The sequence below is a fragment of the Lipophrys pholis genome (genome assembly GCF_963383615.2).
Source record: "Lipophrys pholis genome assembly, chromosome: 7".
Lineage (NCBI taxonomy): Eukaryota > Metazoa > Chordata > Actinopteri > Blenniiformes > Blenniidae > Lipophrys > Lipophrys pholis.
This window is the reverse complement of record NC_137638.1, coordinates 31,844,393-31,867,979: the sequence shown is the minus strand read 5'-3', so window position 1 is coordinate 31,867,979 and position 23,587 is coordinate 31,844,393. Positions and strand designations below refer to the sequence as shown.

Here is a 23,587-nt window from a genome sequence, read left to right as displayed (position 1 = left end):
ATAAAGGCACAAGTGTATGAAACACTGAGATTTCTGTGTTTTGCAGATCGAAGATAAACCTTCAGGAAACTCTGGGAACCTGCACCAAGAAAGCTTCCTGAGAGCTGCAAACGCAGGTCGCTGCAAAAACACCACAGACTTTTCCCAAGTGTTTTCAAACAGACACAGGACCAGGACCAGAACCAGGACCAAGACCAGTTCCTCCTCTGCCTCACCTGACCTCTCCCCACTCTTCTTTCATCTTCTGCAACATTCTGGGTTTAGTTTGGTGAAACTGTATTTTACAAAGTGTGGAGGCTGTCTGGTGTTTTGGGAAAAGACAAACTGTTGGGTTCAAATAAAACATTCTACTCACTTGTTGCCAAATGAAGCACCTTGGACACTTTGAGAGGACAGCATTTGTCCATTGAGAGTGAATGATTTTCAGACTGTAGCATTTCTTCTTTCTGTTTAGAGGCTAACAAGGAGGCAAAGCTCAGCTGTGGCTGAAGGCCAAATAAATACTTTAGATTATCATCAATCAGAGGTGTCAAGTTAATTTAGTTCAGCAGCCATATTCAGCCCTAAATACAGTTTAATGTTGGAATAATTTATTTTGCCTACTGCAGAGACACAACTTTTTATTATTCCAATCTTTTTTCACAACATAAAGTCAGTTTTAACATCATGGTGCGAAATAAAATGAAAAAGCGACCAAATACAGCATTTTGCAGCTTTTAGCATGCTAATTTGCAAGCTAGCTTTAAGTGTTTTTTTACTGCAATCCTGAGACAATAAACTTCAAACATCACTTATTTTTATTGAACATTAAAGTGTTCGTCTTATATTTTCTGATGTCATCACATGAGCCTGTATGAACCCTTTAAGCCTTACGGGTTTTCAACTCCACTGACTAAAGTTGTGGATGGTTCTGAAAGTACTGTACCCAATAGTTATGATTTTTTTATCAGCCCTCTGTACCTACCTACCTTGCACATTGGTATGGTTCCATAAGGAGGAGCGACAACGCGGCCATCTGCTGATTGGTCAGTGACCATTGTCACTCTGGACTTGCCAGCAATATTTTAATATTTCATCGGCTGTAACCCCTCCTGTTGTTGTATTCACGCCGCTTTGTGCTCACTGGTTGTTTAGTGAACTAGGTTTAATGAAATGTGGCGCTCCACTGCCCCCTGGTGTTCAGACGAGGTGTAGATGCTCCTCTCAGCAACAGGAGAGGAGGAGAGTCAGAGGGAGCTGGACGCTCACAAGGAGAAAGTTTTCCAAACTGCAGAGGACGGAGGCTCATGGCTTCGCTCGGCCATCGCCTGAACTGCGGCAGCAACAAATGTTTTCCGAGTTGGTCCCACAATTACTGTTGTGTAATGACCACATACCAGTGATATCGGTATATCGTTCATAACCCCGCCTACATTTTAACCGTACTTCACGCAGCAGAGTTTGGTCCAGGTATGCGTTGCCTTACCGTACCGGGCCATACTGGCACATACTGTGGTGAGAACGAGGCTTAATTAGTGGGCTAGTATAAACGCTGTATAGGCCAACTCTCCGGCCTCTTGTTTGACACCCCTGATCTGGATTTTTTTTTTTTATATATATTTATTCCTCTTTCTATTTACAAACAAACTATTGTACAATAAAATAAAAGCGCCACATACTACACACACAACATGGTGAACCAAAACCCACACTGGAGAAAAATAACAGCAATAGTAATAGGACAAGTTGACAATTGAAGGAATACATAGGAAGATGCTCAAGCTGACAGTGTAACTACATGATGTTTAGTTCATAATAAAAAAAGTGTGGCTCTTTCAAGGAATGTCTGACTAAATAAGTCCATAGAGGCCCTTCTTTAGAGTAGAGACTCTCCATACTGTTGTATTTCAGGGTCCCAGATTTGATCAAATAACAAGGGTTTATCCTTACGCTAAAGATTGTTGTTTCCAGGGGAGTAAGTTCTTGTAAGCAGTGAGAGCTTAGGAGGTTTTTCAGAGATCAATTGTTTCAGGATGCACTGCCTGGCACCAAACGTTGAGCAGTCTCAACATACAAGGTTTTGAATTCAGTGCAGGATGTAATCCCAGAATGCAAGACGATCCAGGTCTTGCATTGTCAGAAGTTTCTTTGCAAACCTTTCTCTAGATGTTTTTTATAAAGCGACAATGGTAGTATGTTCCCCCTGAGATCTTGCATTTATTGCAGTATTTGAGTAGGATTAAATTTATTCCAAAGCACTGGTGTAATCTGGAGCCTATGGATAATGTTGAATTGAGATTCCTTTGTTGGTGGACAAACAGCCCGATGAGCTCAGCCACACATCATCTGAGATTGTTTCCGCCAGGTCAGCCTCCCAGGGCAATTTACTGTCACGAGTGCTCTCTGCTGGAGGCCACGGAGCATTGGAGAACCTGGTTATTAGTTTTCTACTCTCCGTGTCTTGCAGTGCAAGAGAACCCAACTGGGTCCAATCTTGCTTTTGAGGAGACAAAGGTACGGATCTGCAGAAACCTAAATGTCTGGACAGGAGGTAGTATTGTTCAATTAGCCGGTTGAATGATTTGACAGAGCCGTCTACTATGTCCTTTTTAGACCATTAGAAAATCTTGGTTTAAATGAATGGGAGTGAAAAGAGGGAGAGAATCCTCCTGAGTCCCTATTTTATTAAAACTTCTCCAAACCTTTAATATGCTTTGCAGAAGGTAAATGGCCCTTATTTGGTTTGATACACATTTTTTAGAAACATAGTATTACGAAGAGGAATCGCATCCAGAGGGGCGGCCTCAATGCTAGGCCAAGTGGATCGTGGATCATTTCTAAACCATTCTCAGAGGTAGTGCCCAAGAAAAGAAAGTTGATAATATTCAATATTCTGCAGTGACAACCCTCCTTCTCCCAGGCACAGTTGTAAGGTAGGTGGGGCTACCAAAAGAGTCCTGAAGTGTGGTCCAGGCATGACGGGGCTTGGCAGACCAACACCACCTCAGGCCACGGCCACAGGACGCGACGCCCAGACACCCGAAGGACCGCAGAGAACGGCCACAAGCCCGGAGACCCAAAGTTTTAGTACCTCCATTGAATTTGTGCATAATCTGATTTTTGTTCACTGGTTATATTTACCTCTTTGAATGACAGACTACATCAAAGGATACGGAGGGAAAAAAAAGTTAATGCTTTGATAGGAATGGATTGTTTCCCTAAAGAACATTGCTGGGTGTTGCAATGGCCATTCGGTGAACTCATAGGCCATCACATGGTTTGAACGAACAAATGAGGAAAATAGAAAATACACCCGATGGCTGCTTATTGATGTTAAGAGTTTTATCTTTTTAAAGTCATTTCTTTTTCAAGAAAAAAAAACACACAAAGTGAGACACAAAGAGGGTAAATCTCTGGGAGGAACTGTTCTAAAAGAAAAGATGAAGTGGCTTCTAACTCTCCAGTGGATGGATGGGTTGGCGACATCTGAGGGTCTCGGTCTAATGGGCAGTGATGCTGGACAATTAGTACAAACTAATACAAATCTACAAACTAGTAAAAACTGTGTTTTTATGTGTTAGGAGAGGAGGAGAAGAGAAAGAATGCTGATGAAGGATCAACTGTGAAATGCTCTGAGATGACACTTGAGTGTCCACAGCAGAAAGAGAAGCCATCAAGACACATTTTAAATCTTGAACATTTATCTTTTTTTTTTTTCTCTCAAAAACCTGTTGAGTTGTACAAAGTACCATTTGAGTGATTGTATGTTAGAGACAGAAAATGCCCGTCATTGAAAAACAATCGTGGAGTCTATACAAGAGTAGACTGCTGGAGGTGGGAAGTACACGCGAGGTCTTACTTTAGTGCACCGGTAAAGATCAGAGTCCAACACCAAACACGTGGTTTTTGTTTTGTGATTAAAACTTGCACCTCATTACTAGTAGGAAAGTTCATTATCCCTCAGAGATGTGAAAGACACTGCATCCTGAAAGATGGTCTCAAACATGTACATTTGTGTACAAAATCAGAAAACAGTGTGAGGTTAGTTTAGGAGTGAAGTATCTACCAGAACGCTCAACCAAACAGCAACTCCAGCCAGTCGGCTCGGCTCAGTTCAGATCGAATGAAGCTGAGGACTCAAGACGACAGCATACTGACACAAACTGTGGCTTTCTTCTAATAAGGTTTGGATTCAAGTGACCCTTCACGAGGTCTCAGACCGACACTCCCAGGTGAAAATGGGCCCTATATTTAAGAAGCTCCTGTCTGGAGGTGAGACTGCTTCTCAAACTTCGACCTGATTGTGTTTCACCACATTGTTTTGCACCGAGTTCAAATTTGAGGCATTTCTACATTTTCTCATCTGCGTTTATACCAGCAGCCGCAACTTTTACTACCCGTGGCTCCTTTATAGAACACATGTCCACTAGTTACTCATTCATTCTTTACAGGGCACTCATTGAAATACACCAAGAACATTTAGACCTAATTTTATTTGTTAAAAACTTTTCTCTCTGTGATATAATGTAAAACCAAACATTACCAGATTTATATCGAAGTTTAAAGATAAAAACTGTTTCCAAATAGGATCAATTTTCCATTAATTGTAGTAAAATGAGTTGCTCGTCCTCTTGTTACAATCTATACATTAGCTGCTACTGTTCCAGTCTGATGGGTTGCTTTCAGAGACTAGAAGAAATGTAGAGTTCCCAAATATGATCACTTGAGTGATGAGAGGTTGAACAGCTGCACTGGAAACCAAAAGAGCAGAGTGTTTCGTTCCTCCTCTTCAGAGCCACTGCTTTAAGCAATTTCATTTATGAAAGGAAACAGTGTTTATTTTCTGTAAGAAAATACATTCCTTTAACCTTTGACCTGGAGGTTCAGTTCAGTCATCAGCCAGTCCTCCCTCTGCTTCCAATCAGGCCCACATTCAATCAGAGTTCAGCCTTTCTGAAAATCTGCCTGGACACTCTTCAAATTAGATTAAGCAAAACCTCTGACTGAAAAACTTGCATTGCTAGTCGTTTGGTGGAGGAGTCAAAGTGCATCAGCAGTTTTATCAAAAATGCACAAAGACACGAGCCTGGAATCCCAACATGTGTGTCCGGTCATGTTAGCTGTGCTTCTCCAGGAGGGTTTTAGAAGAGTTGCTTCCTGTTTGGTTGAACTGCTGGATGCTCAGTACTGCCCTGAGTTACAAGCTCCACCAAAGGCTGTTCATCTCATCGTCTGACACAATAACACAGTTTAGAGTATCTCCATCATTAGGCTCCTCAAACTAATCTCATAGTGAGCTTTGTGGGAGAAAGGAATTTCATTGATCTGGGAAATATTGATAAACAGTCTGTTACTTGTTTGGGTAGAATTCTTTGGTGACTCGATAAGAATGTGAAAAAGTGCTGATACTGCTCATCAATGACACAGTTTGTACCTTCTGTCCAATCTAATTCAAGAGCAGGCCATAAATAATGTGGATCATTTGTGTCCATGTGTCCACGTTGGACAGAAAACACAAAACTCTCTTCCACTGCAGTGCTGAGCTCAATGTCCTGCCTTCACATGTCTGATATTTAGACTTTTAAAAGAAGTCAGAGCTGGAATATAGAAGAAGAATCCTCAGTAACATTCATGCAGCTCTGTTAGCAGCTCTGTTAGCAGCTCCGTTAGCTTTCAGTCTGACATTTGCTTTCTTTTTAAAAGCTGCAGCAAACAACATCCCCGATAACCATGTTCAAATACGATCCACATCAAAACGTGTACCAGTAAACCACTCTGCACCCCTCCAAACAACGCAGGGATCTTCTCAGCTCTGACATGTGACCAAAACAGATGATTTCATACTTAAATGTTTAAAAAATGCATCATCATTAGAAATCACACTCTTTGAAGTAAAAATCTGTCTTTAGAAAAAATATGGATGTAAACGAACCTTTGACAGCCTCTGACATTCTGATTCAGAAGTGTGACTCCGGTTCGTAGTGTGACTCACTCGCTGGTGAATTTGGGAGTGAAAACACGTTGTAGCTCTACAGACTGAATTCAACACCACCTCCATTAGTGTCGCTACTTTCAAAACATTTCCCAGCAGTGACGTGAGGAAAGAAACACAAGGTGGGCCTGGAGCGGAGCGAGTCTGTTGTAGGAACAGAGCTCCAAGCAGCCGTGGTCGTATTGAAGGCAAAGAGGAACACAAGGGAATTACTGCAAGCAACATTTTCCCAAGTCCTACATTTGGTTTAAAGTCTTTTAAAGGGGAGGAAAGAAAATGAAAAAAAAAAAAAATGACACAATGTGCAAAAACCTAAATGAGCAGCAGACAGGGCGAATACTTCACTCCTTTTGGGCAGGTGTGTCTGGACATGGTGGGTGAACTGTACAGGGTCCTGGAGGCAGCAGGCCGAGCTACCTGTGAACAGGCAGGTGCAGCCCATTGAGCGGGTTCAGTGGGTGGGACAGGGGGGGGTGGAGCTCCAGCTGAGCCAGCAGGGAGAAGTGGTCAGAGGGGATGTGTGGGTGGGGGCAGCCGGTGATGTTGTTGTCTCGGAGCCACTGGTTGTCCAGAGGGCCCAGGAGTCCCAGGACCGTCATGTGGGTCTTGGAGAAGAAGATGTAGTCGATCACACCCTGCAGGCACAAAGACACAGCATGAGACTTTACAGCAGGAGAACCTGCAAGCAGCCAAACTCCAGGAGGGACTGAAGCTGGAGGGGAGAACCACGGAGCTGATCCACCAACAGGAGCCACTGAGGATCGGAACTAATAACTGTCCATTCAGCAGGTTTGTCCTCACCAATATGCAATATCCAGTGTGTGTTTCAGAGTGTGCCAAAGGGGGGAGGAGTTTATGCTGATAGGTGACTAAACAATGTACTTTACTACATCTGAAACAGTTTGAGTGCAACTAACTCCTCAGGTTTTACAGAGAAGTTACATGATATGCCAGAATGAAGTATAGCAATCACGATATTGTATCGAAAATATTAAGACCTTTGTACTGTTTTACACTGAGACATCTTTGCACTACGTTGACTGAAGTATTCACAGCTGGCCTCAGGTCTCCTCGGTCAGTATGTCCTCTGCCCAGTGTATTATGACCTGCTGTTATTCTTTCCTTGTGATTGGCCGACGCCTCTGACTCCAGAGGAGTTGATGTATTGTCTCGCTGAACGACGGGAACAAATGTCACCAAGATAGGTAAGCCAATGTCTTTTCAAGGCCTTGGTCATGTGTGGATCAGGCGTTCTCGGGAGAGAGGGGACTTAAGGAAGGGCTCGAGGAGGAACGGGGCAGTCTGTTATCTGTTTGTTATGTGTTTGTTATGAGGCTGTGTCTGCATGACTGTCAGGAGGTCTCCAGCTGTTTGTCTGAATACACACACTTTCATCAAGTAAATGTCTGTTCTTCAGTCATCCTCCTGAAACTGTGCATTACCGGGGAAGCAACGGAACTTCCACGACAGATATGAATTAAAAATATAATCTGTTGTGGAGAGTCTATGATTGGACAGTGTATAGAACTATCATTCAGTCTTTAATGGTATGTTTATTTCAAAAGTTGAATCACCCTGGACGATACATTTGCAACAGCTGCTGCCCAAATACTGACCGGGAAGTCAGCTTTAGTACCAATGGGAAACAGACTTCATGTAAAATGCTCTGTATGTATGGTCAGTGTCTTCCAACCATTCACACACCACTTCTTCTTCCCAGGGGCAATCAGTCCACTATACCAACCTAGCCATGGCCTTCCAGCTCAGAGAGATATACGGTATTCGTCTTGTTTTAGTTCCATTTGCTGGATGGACTAAAACTAATTCCTGACTTTAATCCCTCAAACCAGACCTCTTTATCTTAATCATTAATGAACATGCTGCTCTACAATTACTGATGTGTACTGACCTTACTTCAGGCATTAAGTCATTCCCATGACAACAACAAAGTGTGTAAAACGTGGTTGTACCTTGAAGTCGTAGGTGTAGTTGGTGTAAGGCATCAGATTGCTGTCGTAGGCGCTTTTCAGCTGGAAGTTGTGGGTGATGCTCCCGTCTGAGTTGCCGTTCTTGCCGTTGCAGCTGAAGTTGGTCAAACATTCATTGTAGCGGAGCTCCTTGAAGTCCTTGTGGTTCTCAGCCACTCCTCCATTGCTCAGGTACTCCACCACACCTGGATCAAATAAAGACAACACAAAGAAGAAAACACAAAAGCCTGTTTCCCATTCTCCCAAGTCGACTCAGCCAAGATATTTCCTCACAGTGAAGGAAGAAAGTCTCCAACAATGAAAAGTACATGTGGCCCCCTACCAGAGTCAGGCAGCGAGTTGAGGTCAGCACACAGGACGATTGGGATGGAGGACACATCAGAGGCTGGTGTTCCTGCTGCCATGGAGCCGGAGGCCCTTTCAGCGATGCTCTTCAGCTCCGACAGGAACATCATGGTTTGGATTAGCTTCACGTCGGAGTACTCGGGGTCCCAGTGCATATGGGCGTTGGCTACCAGGACCAGTTGCCTCTCCTGTGGTGTCTTCATGCCTGCACACAGAAGAAAGGATGGAACTTCCCACTGGAAACAGATCACGGTCCGGGAGTCATCAGTCAACTTTCAGTGAGCTTCAGCTGGTGGACAGACAGGCTGACATGACAAACTTCACTGAATCAGATGTGAACATGATACAGCAGCATGATGCTGAACTAATGACACTCCACATTTGCTGTGTATCAAGGTTCCTTCTGCAAACTATTTGGATGTTTTGTCCAGTAGACTCTTATTAAGGTGTTAATCTCTTGGCTTTCTACTCTGGGGTTATTTTTAACCTCGTTGTGCTTTTGAACACGAAGAACCTTGAATCACATTCTGTGCAGTGAACTTTAAATAGACTTTTTCATCCTTACCACCAGAGAACAGGTCCTTATTGATCTCCAGCAGAACTGCAACCCCAATATTGTCTTTAGTCATCACTCTGTTCAACATGACCTCTGACCCCTCTGAGTTGGCCATGGCAACCTGATTGAACTCCACAGTGTGTTTCTGTACCAGAGTAAACCTGCACAGACCACACAGCAGTAGAAATGAGAAAAGAGAGGGGAAAGGCCTCAGTGGACTGTGGACAGTTTCAAAGCTGCTTCTGGTAACAGATGAAAAGAAACTGACTTCTTGGTCTTGAAGAACACCGCACAGCCGTCCACGTGTTTCCTCTCCTGCTCGGACACCAGTTTGGCACGAGACTTTGGACAAAAGTAGCCATCATAGTCACGCTGCTTCAGAGTTTCCAGGAACATGGTGTAGTACTGCTCTGTCTCCACCTCCTGCACACACACACAATGAGTTCATGAAACATGGGTGGAGGTGCAGGTTTACAAGCAGGTGAACAGTAACCAAAGTGTCATGGTAAATATAAGGAAAACCTCTAATATCTTTTTTAGCTTCACCTTTCAATGTTTTCACATTACGAAATGTTCCTGTCGTACATTTCCCATTTTGAAAAATGTGTTCCAAGTACAGTGGGGCAAAAAAGTATTTAGTCAGCCACCAATTGTGCAAGTAGTCCCACTTAAAAGATGAGAGGCCTGTAAGTTTCATCATAGGTACACCTCAACCAAGAGAAACAAAATGAGAAAAAATAATCCAGAAAATCACATTGTCTGATTTTTAAAGAATTTATTTGCAAATTATGGTGGAAAATAAGTATTTAGTCAATCACCAAAGTTCATCTCAATACTTCGTTATATACCCTTTGTGGGCAATGACAGATGCCAAACGTTTTCTGGTACCTTGGTCCAGTCCTCCAGGCAGATCTCCTCTAGAGCCGGGAGGTTCTGTTCCTGATGCTGGGCAACACGGACTTTCAACTCCCCCCACAGATCTTCTATAGGGTTGAGACCTGGAGACTGGTAGGTCCACTCCAGGACCTGGAAATGCTTCTTCTGAAGCCCCTCCCTCGTTGCCCCGGCGGTGTGTTTGAGATCATTGTCATGCTGGAAGAACCAGCCACGGTTCTTCTTCAGCCCTTCCTGATGGAAGGAGGTTTTCACTCAGAATCTCACGATACACGTCCCCATTCCTTCTTTCCTTTCCACGGATCAGTCATCCTGGTCCTTTTGCGTGGAGCCCCAGATCGAGGGAGATTATCAGTGGTCTTGTATGTCTTGGTCTTGTATGTCTTGGTGTGAAGAAATCAACTGTGGGAGCAATTATTAGAAAATTCTAATAATTGCTCCCACAGTTGATTTCTTCACACCAAGCTGCTTACCTATTGCAGATTCAGGATCCCAGCCTGGTGCAGGGCTACAATTTGGTTTCTGGTGTCCTTGGATGGCTCTTTGGTCTTGGTCATAGTGGCGTTTGGAGTGGGACTGTTTGAGGTTGTGGACAGGTGTCTTTTATACTGATAACCAGTTCAAACAGGTGCCATTAACACAGGTAATGAGTAGAGGACAGAGGAGCCTCTTAAAGAGGAAGTTACGGGTCTGTGAGAGCCAGAAATCCTGCTTGTTTGTAGGTGACCAAATACTTATTTTACCATGTAATTTACCAATTATTTAATTAATAAATCCTACAACCTGATTTCCTGAATTCTTTCCCCCCATTCTGTCTCTCATAGTTGAAGTGTACCTATGATGAAAATGACAGGCCTCTCATCTTTTTAAGTGGGAGAACTTGCACAATGGTGGCTGACTAAATACTTTTTTGCCCCACTGTATGTCCAAGTCATTAATAAAAGACTGCTCATTTCTTTATCTCTTCATTACAAAGGGTATTTTCAGAGCATTATCTTTTGTCTTCACCATCAAATATTGCGCAAACACCCAGATTCCATATAACAACACTACAGTTCCAAGCAGTACCGCAGCATTTTTACGGCCTAAACATGCATAAAACTTTGCACACACATCAGAAGTGGCGAAAATTATATATTTCTTGCATGTGTCCAATTTTACACATTTGTAACATCTATAATGGGCATCGACTGCATGTGTAAGGAGTTACTTACTCACAGGCGGCAACTTCTGCAGGCCTCATATTTGACCAGTATATACAACTGATGAAGAGTTACTGAAAAGTCAAAGGGCATGGCCATGGTGGCCTGCTGAAGATCTGATGGTTCGCCATGAAACAGGAAGTGATGTGTAACTCTACTCCAGATGCAATCTGCCTAAAACTTTACATGTTTCATCACAGTCCTGACCTGATCACATCCATATGCCAATGTCCATTCACAGTCATAGTGCCACCTTGTGGTAGAAGCAATATAAATGTTTTTGCCCATATTAACCTCAATTGTGGTGACCTGGGTCTTGACACGTTCATGATGAGTCATGAAAAAATCGGTGACTTCATCAAGTGGCAGCTCAGCCAGTTTTGATATTTCACCAGGAAAATTGATGTGTTTGTATCTCAGCTGTAAATGTTCCAATCGACCCTAAACTTCGTATGCAGGACGCCTGGCCCAGTCTGAAGACATCCACCCTCATACATTTTCAAATAGTAATAGTACCACCAGTACCACCAGTAAGAGGAAGTTTAAGGAATTACATTTTCATGTGACATGGCCCCATACTTGTGATATCATCCTTGAGTCAGGAAAAGAAGCACATCAGGACACACAAAAATGTCACCAACACCCATATGATAAACGCAACAGGAAGTCCGCCATATGGCATTAACTGTGAAAATTTTGTGATGAACTCCTCCTGGGGGCCAATCAAAGAGACCTGAAATTTCACTCATAGATACGGCGGATTATGGGAGAGGACAGGTTCTACCTGCACAGGTGAGCAGCCACAGTGGGGTAGCTGTTCGCACACCTAGAGCATGAATCGTTCCTTAGGAACAAAGAGCTTTGTTCAAAACCTAACCCAGTTAATTGTAATGTAAAGGCTCCTTCATTCTCCCTTTCTGAAGCCATAAGAACAAGAAGAAAATTCAGCAGTGACGTCAGCCAGCTGCTGAAAAAAAGCTTTTTCAGCACGACTGTTACTCTGATAAGAAGCTGTCGAACTCTCAGGCCACGCCCCTGCGAATAGGCCACGCCCCCTCACAGCAGTGAAGCAGCGTTTTAACTTTTCAACTACACAGTTTATTTCTGTCCGCTAGTGCTTTCAGAAATACATTCCTCTGAACTGTTCCAGTAATAAAAGAGAGTTTCTGTCTGAGCGCCATGTTGGTCTGGTTTTAACTAAAGCTGACAGCTGTTAGTGATGCGTTCAGGTGCATCACGTAAGCCTGCACTCCTACATTTTAACGAGCTGCGGGGCTCAGACAGTAGCGATGTTACAAGCTAAATATGATTAAAATATGACTGATAGTCATTAGAGAGCTGGAACACACATGGCAGCACACGGCAGTGCAGAAGTTCCGGCAGAGCAGCTCCTACACAGTTCAGCCAGGACGGTTGGAACAGCTGAAACTAATTTGTTCGGCCAGAAGGTGGAAGAAGGAAATGACGTCATTTTGTTCTACAGGATCCCGCACTGCCAAATTTTCTTCTTCTTATGGAGGAGGAATCAGCCTTAAGAAGGAGCATGGTGGATGTAATTAGGATTACATACAGAGTCATTTCTGTATTTTTCTGTGGAGATTAAAGTCCAGTCCTCAAACACAAACCTGCAGACTAATGATGTCAGCGTCCCAGTGGGTGATTTCCTCCATTATGCCTTTCTTGCGGTACTCCCAGTTGAGGGCCCAGGATGGACAGTAGCCGTAGAGCTGCCGTGTGGCGTACTTGTCACACAGCACATTGTAGCACATGACCGTGAACACTTCTGCAGGGCGACCACACAACAGAAGGAGAGACAGACAGGAAGTGGGAATCTGAGTTTCACCTTTTTCTGAAGCTGTAACATTCAATCAATGTTAACATGTGTTATATTCAGACAGATTGATTTGAGATATCTAATGTTATATACATATACACATATATACTGTATATATAGATATATATGCTATCTGCTTCATAGTCAGTGTTGCCAGTTACCCTGAAAAAGTAATCTGATTACTTGCTTTTAAAAGTAACTAATTAGATTACCAGTTACTTTTTAAAGTTACTTTCAGGAGCTGACTACACCAACACTCTTCAACTCTCCCCCACTTACTGGTTTTGCACCAAAGTCCAGCTTTTGTTGTGTGTGTGTGTGTGTGTGTGTGTGTGTGTGTGTGTGTGTGTGTGTGTGTGTGTGTGTGTGTGTGTTGGGGGCGGGCTTCCTGGCAATATATCTTTTTACTTAGGAAAACTACACAAATAGTGTAATATCTCTGCAGTTGTTTTCTTGATGCAATGATTCAGTGACGATGTTCTGTTGGTTCCTATTATTTTATGGTACTTTAACGCACCATGAGGGCAAGTTGGCTTGTGATTGGCTGAGAGTGGAGAAGGGGGCAGGTCAGGTGTGCGGGGTGAGGAGACTGCTTGTGTTCGCACGTGTGCGTGCGTGTGTGTGTGTGTTCTGAGTTAAACAACGGTTCCACTCAGGCTTCACCTTCAGGTTATTTCCTTTAAGGTATGGACACGTTTATCCCCGACCACCTGGTACAGCTTTCAGTGGACAGTGTTCCAGTATTTCTAGTCTGGTGACATGTTTGTGAATATGGCCGATGTGTTGGAACGTCTTCCTGAGCTCCCTGGAGGTGAGGAAGACTGCTGAACTGAGCCATAATGTGTACCGGTGACAGGCCTGTTAAATCCACTGTTGTGGCTGCTTCCACATGTGACTGGAGGTTTAACATCCCAGCCCCCCATAAACCAACCTGTGGGGATCACTTGGTCTCGTTCTTTCAGAGTGATCCAGGGTCTTTGGGGCAGCTGCTCTGGGTGCACTGGAAACAGATCAGGAGGTTTTAGAGATCTGCACTGACTGACACGGAGAAATACTGGGATGTGTCTGTGGTCAGTTGGACAATAAAATGACCATTAAACATAAACAAACTCCAATAAACATCCGGGTGGTAAAGTGAGGCAGCTGCACCACTAACCTGCTAGATTGTCCAGCATGTAGTTCAAAAGCTTTCTGGTTCCGTCTGGCTCCTGGTACAGATTGAGGATGTCCTGGGACAAAGGATTTCCTACAACACAGACAGCGTATGACTCAGGAGCAAGTGTGTGTGTGTGTGTGTGGGGGGGGGGGGGGGGGGGGGGGACAAATCATCAGACAGACTTTTTGCTAAAAAGAAGTCTCACCTTTTAGCCCCAGAGTTTGTAACTGGAAAAGTCTCCCAAGTTCGTAAGGCAGAACTCGTAAAAGATTGTTGTTTAAGAGCAGTTCCCTGCAAAAAGAGAACATCTTATATTACCAAGGGGATTTATTCCAGAAAGGAGGTTCAACAATCTCGGAGTCTTTCCCTGAACTCTTGAGTCAAATGACTTTCAGGCCACGTGTACACGTACCCAGGTTTTTTAAAAAGCTGATATTTCCCCCTCTACGTTTAAGAAAAAATCTTCATTCACATGGACCGCATCTCCACCTGGTTCAGAGCTGCTATGAGCAGCCAGACCTGTAGGGGGCAGTGTAACGACAAGCAAGAAGCCCTGGTAGCCAATCAGAATCCTGGAAAAAAGAAAACGACTTCATGAATTGTGAAGTAAACCTCCGCCTCCACCTTCAGATGCAACCGGAGACACAAAGTTGATCCAGATCTTCACTGTGGCCGGAGTTTTCAGGAATTATCGTTTGTGGTGAGTCGTAGCTGGTTTATGTGTAAATTTGTGGCCCAAACACAAAGAAATACCAGTTTTAAAAAAAAAACCTGGGTACGTGTACACGTGGCCTGAGATGTGAAATTCAGAGTTTCGGTTCCAGAACAGCTGATGGGAATTAGTTCAATCAACTCTCAGTATGTGAACCTTGAGTTAAGCGCCAGAACAACCACAGTAAACAGCTTCATCATTTTGTTCATCAGTTTGAATGATCTATTCCATTGACTTAACATTCAACTTAAGATGGCAGCAGACAGGTACAAATAATAAATAGGTGTAAAATCAGAATTTCATTGAGGTGCAACCCAACAGGAGGAAGGCCACTTGGAAGCAGCTCACAATGAAATATAAAACCATCTTTCAGAATGAAAAGGCTTGTCTGTATATATGGTCTGATTGTACCTCAGTTTGATTTTAATTTTAGTATTTAAATTGATGTACGCTTTTAAATGAAAAGAAAGAATTCAGTAGCTACTTCAAGTAGTAATTTAAACCAGTAACAAAATATTGTTTGAACTCTGTTAATATCCAACTGAAGAGCTTAACAGTGTTTAGACATTTTTATTAAAGTGTTTTAAAGTCTTTAGAGTGTTTAGAGTCTTTTAAAACGTGATGATGTGTACATCAATACTCAATAAATAATAAAATACTACACACACACAGACCTTCCTTTATTTATATAACCCCCCACCCCAGTGACTTATTTACTAACCGCTCTACACATTGTTGCTTGACCAATATTTTAAAGAAAACTACTATTTGGCAACAAAACATAATGCTGTGGATGAAACGAGCTCTGATGTGAGGCACGGGGTCAGTCCAGAAAGGGATTATCCCCACGGGGGAATTAATACAGTCCAAAAAAAAAAACAACGTATAATCTAGGCCAGAAGACTCTCTGGTGACAAGTTATCTCAAATGATTTCTGCCTCCATTTCGATCGGTTTTGGAAATAAGGACAATCCATTTCTAGCAGCTGCTTCAGGTGGGAGGAGCCAGTAGAACTCAGGGTTTCCTCTACTAAACCTGCCAGCCAGCAGGTTCTGTTCACAGAGTCTGTTACCATGGTGACTGACCCCAAGCTTCATTCAGCTCTTTCTGGAACAGAGTGTAGGTCTGCCTGTCATCTGAAATTACTGTCGACTCAGCAGGATCACACTTTTCTAAAATGTTGCATTGCTGCATTTTAATCATCACTTTATCAATTTTTGGCTTGTTGACCTTTCTCAAGGAAAGAGAAGATGTTCAATGAGTAAAAACCTTTGACTTTTCTTGAATAATCTCCTGGTATCATTTTAGAATGTCTTGTGAGCAGAGGAGAGGTGGATGGGCGGGATACCTGAGAGAAACCATGTTGCCCAGTTCGGCCGGCAGACTGCGGAGCTTATTGGACGATAGGTTCAGGTAGACCAGGTGGGGCAGCTTGGCGATGTCTGGAGGGAGGCGGCTCAGATTGTTGTCATTGATATGCAGAGCTGTCAGATGGGTGAGGGTCCATAGAGAGCTGCTCAGACTCCTCACCCGCCCTACACACGCACACGCACACGCACACACACACACACACACACACACACACACACACACACACACACACACACACACACACACACACACACACACACACACACACACACACACACACTCTTTAACAAGTGTTGCTCATTTTGAATTTATATTTAATTTTCAGAAACAACAGCAGCAAAGAGCATTTTCTATTTCACTGAGTGAGCTAAACGGCTCCATGAGTGACCGCCCCCTTGAGCTGACGCCAGGATACATTTGTGTCTGAAAAGCTCTGATATACATTTGAAGTCCCTGAGTAGGTTGTGGGAACATTTTGAGTGTGACAACTTCACAGTTCACTATTCCTTCAGCTTCTGCAGATTTAGAAAAGATATGATGTCTTTGAGCCACTGGGCTTACAAGATTACCAACACAAGTCTATATTGTGGTAAATATTGCAATAACAGGGTAACCTTTAATATTTTCAACATAATCTAAAATGACTTATTTTAGAAGTTTCGTAGCTGTTTTCACGGACAGAACATATGACTTAGAAATATATAGCATCTCATAATATTTTCCAGACAACAGAACTTTTAAATGTTTTCAAACATTTTTAAAAACATAAACTCATTAACATGAACTCATTTACTTCATAGTTTATAAATAGCTTGTATATAGTTCACATGGTGCCTCCAGCCACAGATTACAGGATATCAGTTTGTTTGCACAATGAGGAAAACAGAGGTTTCAGGCAGTCACCTGGACATGAAATGTTCCTCGTATTGTTCTGATGTTGTAACAAAAGTAAAGTGTGGATATTTCTCTTCTGTCTGCTGTCAGATTCAGGTCTGGGCTCGGCTGCAGGACTCGGTGAGACTGACCAGAGATCTCGAGCTCGGCCCAATGAGACTTCTTCCCGCTGGCAGCCTCCTCAGACGACATGATGGTGTAACATCTGCGAGGATCTGGAGGATCATATTTTTCCTTTGGCATACCTGTTACTCTGAAAAGCAAAGCAAGACATAAGAACTCATTTGTTTCTGGATTGGTGCGTGATGATGCCCATCATGCATTCCTGCTGGCTGTTCCACAAATCACCCAGATGATAATCAATTTCACTTTTTACCTATCCAGCTCACAGGCGCTCACACCTCAGAGATAAGCTGTTGCAGCATGAGGCCCCGTTTCCACGACAACAAACTTTCTTCACTTTTGGGGGTTCTGTTTCCACGACACCGGTGTTCTGATCCACTGTATCTGTGAGCTTTTTATCTCGGCTTCCAAGGTGGAAAGATTCTTTAACGGTGGCTATTCCCTCCTGCAGAGACTGATGGAGGCTGTTACTGCTCATCCCTCCTCCCCCCCCACCCCCTCCCTCCTGCAGAGACTGATGGAGGCTATGGAGCCTGTTACTGCTCATCCCCCCCCCCCCCCTGCTCATCCAGTTGTAAACCAACATGGCCGACCCGTAGTGGTTTGACTGGCGGTTGTATTGTAGTTTGATGGTCCAGATCAGTAGTTTAATAGTTGAGACTCTCCCTGATAGCATCTGATTCATCATCAGTCCACTAGAATGTCGGCTTCTCTCCATTTTCTTCACCTTTATAGTGTTTTCTTCTCTGCACACACGTCTGTGTGGTAACATTACAAAATCAAGCAACAGCGCCCTCCACTGGCCCGGCAGACTAACTACATCGTTGTCAGTGTGTTTACTGGTGCAGTGGAAACTCACTCCTTTTGGTAACGGATTAGGTGTTGTCACGTGAAACGTTGTCGTGGAAACAGGGCATCAGTTCATTGTTGATCAATTATTTACAATCATTGACACAGAACTCGTGGTTGCCTTATTTTTCTAAATGAGGGCTCGTCTGCATTCTTTATGGGGTTGTGCAATGAAAATGAACAATTAACCACATTTTTAACTGACATCAATTAATCCTCAGATATTGTAAATCGATATTGATTTTTAAGGTAAAATAAGATGTAAACGTTTATTAACATATTCAACTTTTTTAACTGAATTCTCTGAATTTTTGTCAGATCTAGCCCTGACTAAAGATAAGGTTATCATGGTAGGAGACTTCAATGTTCATGTTGACCTAGAAAATGATAGTTTCAGTGCCAGCTTTAAATCTACACTTGACTCTCTAGGTTTCTCTCAGGTAGTAGACGGGCCTACCCATAAACATCTACACACCCTAGACCTTATTCTAACTTATGGTTTGAGTATAGAGCATCTGACCATCTCTCCTCACTATGATTTCCTGTCAGATCACTTCTTAATAACCTTTGACTTTGTTCTAAATAGTTCTAACCCTCCGGTTAAAGCCGTGTTAACCAGGTCTCTCTCTGATAACATAGTAACTAAATTCAAGAAAAGAATTCCCTCTGCTATAGAATCAGTAGTGAATCTTCCTGACCCGTATACTGCTGCTAGCTCAGACATTGAATACCTAACAAACAGTCTGACAGATATGCTAAAAACAACGCTAGATGACATAGCTCCTCAAAAAATGAAACTGAAAAAACAGGAAAAGTCCTCCCCATGGTTTAACTCATCAACCCGCCAGCTTAAACAACGCTCCCGTAGATTAGAAAGAACTTGGCGTTCAACAAAAACAGAGCTAGATTATATAGCGTGGAAGGATAGCTTCAAAACTAATAAGAAAGCTCTGAGTAGAAGTAGAACTAATTACTACTCATCCTTAATAGAGCAAAACAAAAACAACCCTCGGTTTCTTTTCAGTACTGTAGCCAAACTGACCAAGAACCAAAATAGCGTCGAGCCCACCATTCCTAACAATATATGTAGTGAGGACTTCATGAAGTTCTTTCAAAATAAAATTACAATGCTTAGGGATAACATCCATCAAACCCTACCGTCCGTTAGCCCCATAACAGAGGAACTGGTTAAACCTAACAGTCATCTGGAATGCTTTCAGCAAATACAACTAGTCCAACTAAATTCCCTTATTTCTTCTGCTAAACCAACTACTAGCCTGTTGGACCCAATTCCTACTAGAATTCTGAAAGAGGCACTGCCACTAATCAATAATTCTATACTCACAATTATTAACCAGTCTCTAACAATGGTTATGTGCCACAATCCTTTAAACTAGCAGTTATTAAACCTCTCATTAAGAAGCCAAACTTAGACACAAGCCTTCTCTCAAACTACAGGCCCATCTCCAACCTTCCTTTCCTGTCAAAGGTTCTGGAGAAAGTAGTCGCTAAACAACTCAATGATTATCTGCAGGAGAATAATCTGTTAGAGGACCTTCAGTCCAGCTTCAGAATGAACCACAGTACAGAGACTGCACTGCTAAAAGTTACTAATGACCTTCTAATGGCCTCAGATAGAGGTCTTCTATCTGTTTTACTTCTTCTGGACCTTAGTGCCGCATTTGATACTGTCCATCATAATATACTTTTAAGGAGATTAGAAGATGCCGTCGGCATTAAAAACTTAGCCTTAAACTGGTTTAAATCATATTTATCTGACCGGTTTCAATTTGTTCATGTAAATAACAAATCTTCAATGCATGAACGGGTCCTGTGTGGAGTACCACAAGGCTCCGTCCTCGGACCGATATTGTTTAATCTCTATATGTTACCACTCGGAAATATTATTAGGAAACACAACATTAACTTTCATTGTTATGCAGATGATACTCAGCTATATTTATCAGTTAAAGCCAATCAGGCCGACCAACTTGTTAAACTAGAGTCCTGCCTCAGGGACGTTAAGTCCTGGATGTCTATCAACTTCTTAATGCTCAACACATCCAAGACTGAGGTTCTAATCCTAGGTCCTAAAAAGCTCAGGGATTACTTTTCAGATAGTCTGATTACCTTAGATAATATTACCTTAACCTCTAACAGTGATATTAGGAACCTGGGTGTTATTTTTGATCAGGATCTGTCCTTTATGTCCCATGTTAAACATGTCTCCAGGACAGCCTTCTTCCATCTAAGGAATATTGCAAAAATGAGAAACTTCTTGTCCTTCAAAGATGCAGAACAAATGCTTCCTGCCTTTGTGACTTGAAGATGAGATGATTGTAACTCCCTAATGTCAGGATGTCCAAACTCCTCTGTTAGGATCTTCCAGCTAGAGCAGAACGCTGCTGCAGGTTTACTAACCAGAACTGGAAGAAGAGAGCACATCTCCCCAGTCTTAGCATCCTTACACTGGCTTCACATCAAATCTAGAATAGAATTCAAGATCCTTCTGATCACATCTAAAACTCTTCATCACCAGGCTCCGTCCTATATGGAGAAACTTCTAGAAGTGTCTCACCCTCCACGAGCCCTTGGCTCTGAGGATGCAGGACTGTTAGTAATCCCTAAAGTCCTTCAAAGTAAAAGAGGAGGCAGGAGTTTCAGCCATATGGCTCCTTTACTCTGGAATCAACTAGCAGCCTCGGTCCGAAGGGCCGACACCATTAGTTTATTTAAGAGGAGACTAAAAACCTTCCTCTTTGATAGAGCTTCTCATTAGGAATAAAATAGGAGCACTAAGTTGAGCTGCTCTAGGCCTAGACTGCTGAGGGGATTTCCTCTCTCCCGTTAAAGGGAGTAACTCTACATTTGGAGGTTCTGTTTCTTGTCTTTCTTTCTTTCTCTCTGTGTAACAACATTACTGGAGCCACCAGATACTGACAGGAGGGGAGCAGGATCCAGGGGATCAGACCCAAGACTCCCAGAGTGGACTTACCACGGTCCTACTACCCGACCCCACCACAGCACCGGGACCCCCCCGCAACGGCACGGCCCTTAAACTCCAGACTGAGATTGGTTCATCATCAGACCAACGCTCATCATAGACTTTTCTTAGTATTTGTACTTATCTGGCCTGTCTGCCACTCTCTCTCTCCCTCTCCTATTCCTCTCTCTCTCCCTCTCCTATTCCTCTCTCTCTCCCTCTTCTGTTCCTCTCTCTCTCCCTCTTCTATTCCTCTCTCTCCCTGTCCTATCCCATGTACTTCTCCCCCCAACCGGTCAAGGTGGATGGCCGCCCTTCCAGAGTCTAGGGTCCGCCCCACCCTTTCTTCCTGAAGAGGGACTTCTTATGAACTTCTCTCCATGCGAGGGAGTTTTTCCTGGCCACTGTTGCTTGTTCCATCTGCTGCTCTGGAAGGTTTAGTTGGGTTCTGTTGTTCTCTATCATTGTAAGAGGCTTTGAGATGTTTGTTGATGTGATTTAGCGCTTTACAAATAAAATTCAATTGAATTGAATTGAATTTAGCTTCATGGAGCAACTCCAGACTCGTTACAGGACTCTTATCGAAATGACAAATAATGCATAGTTCCTAATTAACCTGAAAGTCTTTGGACTGTTGGTGGTTAAAGCTCATTGCAGGCACAGGGAGAACATGCAAACCTCCCCCAGGGATGCCTCAAGCACTGAACTGGAATCTTTTGGCTCTGAGTTAAGACTGCTGCCCACTTAACCATCACGCAACTGCTGCAACAAAAAATAAATAAAAAAATCCAATAAATTCTACCTGCACATTGCGCTTGTATTAACAAAATGTAAAAGACAAATACATGAACATGTGTTTGACAACTTAACCCTTTCTCATTAGCTGTAGTGGAAAGATATTGTGAGAATCAGCTGTCAAATGTTTTTACTTGTGACCTCTCCTGGTGTCAGGGAGACATGCTTGGCTTTAAATATATGTATAGGAGTACTACTAATTGAGGATTAGTTACTTTAACTAACAATGTGAGACTGTCTTCTGGTAAAGGGTTGTTTGAATGTGTTTTGAGCTGGGGTTACAGAATATTCAAACTGCCCTGGTGTCAGACAGACCGTGCCTGGCACTGGGACGTTCAAGTAAAAGCACGGGAGTATATTAATGCTTTGTGAGCAGTGTACATATCAACATCTAACAGGATGAGCAAATCATGCTCCAGCCTTCCTCAGATTGGAGAAGACTTACATAACCTGTTTACACACTGAGAGGTCACACAAGTAAGTGGCTCCAGCGGCCAGGGCAGATCTATGTCCTGCTGGGGCAGATCTGTGTCCTGCTGGGGCAGATCTATGTCCTGCTGGCATCAGTTCATGTCACCACCATATGGAGACAGCACTTCTTTTAGTCACAGTTCAGATATCAAACACACGACAGCAACTCATGACTGTAACGGGTATTTTCTACAAAGTGAGAGTGGGGTAAATGGAAAAAACAAGCCGCCCCGACAGCTGAGAAGCGAGTGTCCAAACATAGCTCTCATGTGAGAGGTGACAGGCGCGTCATGTCGGTGGAGGGTGTGGTTCCCCCGGACACCACACGTCCACACACACTGAAGCTGGCTGCTGTTTAATCGCTCCCAGACACGACACGAACACCCGAGCCGCCTCTTGCCCCAGAAGCCCCGGCGCCGGTTGTTTGGTTCGGGGCTGCTGGACGCACGCCACCCGGGTTCAGCGAGGCGGACTGAGGGGAGAACTCGTGGGTATAAAATGTTGAATGTGAGCCGGACTCGCCTGGGAGAGGTGGACGGAACATGGAAAGTGAGTGATCCTCGACGTTACCTTCATCCGGGGGCAGTAGAAGAGATTTGTGCAGTGAAGTGGAGGAGACATGCAGAACAGCTCCTGAACCGGTACAGACCCTGAACAACAAATGCTGCTTCCGCTCGTGCCCGTCCAGGCAGCGCGCTCCCGTGTGACAGCGCGGCCGCCATATTGGATGAGGACCCACCTCTCCTCAGTCCATTCACTTGTATCGATGAAGGACGTGTTTAAACTATTAATACAATCATATCGTACTGAATTTACAACACATCTTACCTGCTTTCATTTTATACAAAGGTGAACATGGAGGTTTAATTCAGGGTAATTTTGTAAAATGAATAGACAGAATACAGAGAATTTCCTTGTTGGATTAATAAAGTTATTCTATTCTATTATATTCTATTCTATTCTATTCTAAGTTATTTCATAGCATAGTATTTTATTGAGCTATTCAGCTTTTATGGGTTATTTTTCGTTTGATTTGGTTTTATATGTGTGTTTTACATATATAAAACATACTGCATGAGTTTTTTGTGTGTGTGTGTGTGTGTGTGTGTGTGTGTGTGTGTGTGTGTGTGTGTGTGTGTGTGTGTGTGTGTGTGTGTGTGTGTGTCACGTTTTGATGGCGGAACTATTTAATCAGGGCTGTTGTTTCTGGACGGACCCGCGGATTCCCGGCAATGGCAGCCTGCATAGTGGAGGTGTGGAAAGGTCAGATTTTAAAGTCTATTCACTTTATTTCTATTATCGTGATGATTTTGTGAAGAACAGCAGACTCCACCACACGGATCTGCTTTACTCCTTCGTTGGGTTTTCTCATTTATTTTTTGGTGAAGACTGGGACTAGTTAGCAGACTAACTGGAACTGAAGTATTTAATTTATCTTATTGG

The 23,587-nt window shown here is 43.2% G+C and overlaps 3 protein-coding genes across 7 annotated transcripts in view; 2 read left to right on the top strand and 1 right to left on the bottom strand.

The window, feature by feature from the left end:
- LOC308111823 (3-hydroxy-3-methylglutaryl-coenzyme A reductase-like) overlaps positions 1–1,816 on the top strand; it is a 55,446-nt gene extending 53,630 nt beyond the window's left edge. For both annotated transcript variants that reach the window (XM_080466867.1, XM_080466868.1), the window contains one exon: positions 47–1,816. In XM_080466867.1, coding sequence (XP_080322993.1) covers positions 47–101 — 55 coding nt within the window. In that variant the 3' untranslated portion in view covers positions 102–1,816. The remainder of the gene's footprint in view (positions 1–46) is intronic.
- Positions 1,817–3,666: 1,850 nt separating this feature from the next.
- On the bottom strand, positions 3,667–22,822 carry cnot6l (CCR4-NOT transcription complex, subunit 6-like). Its single transcript, XM_080466869.1, has 12 exons — positions 22,715–22,822; positions 17,055–17,176; positions 16,007–16,193; positions 14,152–14,237; positions 13,947–14,036; positions 13,722–13,790; positions 12,582–12,739; positions 9,129–9,283; positions 8,870–9,021; positions 8,282–8,509; positions 7,942–8,144; positions 3,667–6,606 (listed from the first exon to the last, which is right to left on the bottom strand). Exons 2-12 carry the CDS (start codon positions 17,164–17,166, stop codon positions 6,385–6,387), a joined length of 1,662 nt encoding a protein of 553 aa, XP_080322995.1. The 5' UTR covers positions 17,167–17,176; positions 22,715–22,822; the 3' UTR covers positions 3,667–6,384.
- The window catches only part of mrpl1 (mitochondrial ribosomal protein L1), a 25,564-nt gene continuing 24,406 nt past the window's right edge, over positions 22,430–23,587 (top strand). Inside the window, exons 1-2 of one of the 4 annotated variants that reach the window (XM_080466872.1) lie at positions 22,430–22,785; positions 23,340–23,407. In XM_080466872.1, coding sequence (XP_080322998.1) covers positions 22,643–22,785; positions 23,340–23,407 — 211 coding nt within the window. In that variant the 5' untranslated portion in view covers positions 22,430–22,642. The remainder of the gene's footprint in view (positions 22,786–23,339; positions 23,408–23,587) is intronic. The other 3 variants (XM_080466870.1, XM_080466871.1, XM_080466873.1) reach the window with 3 other exon arrangements.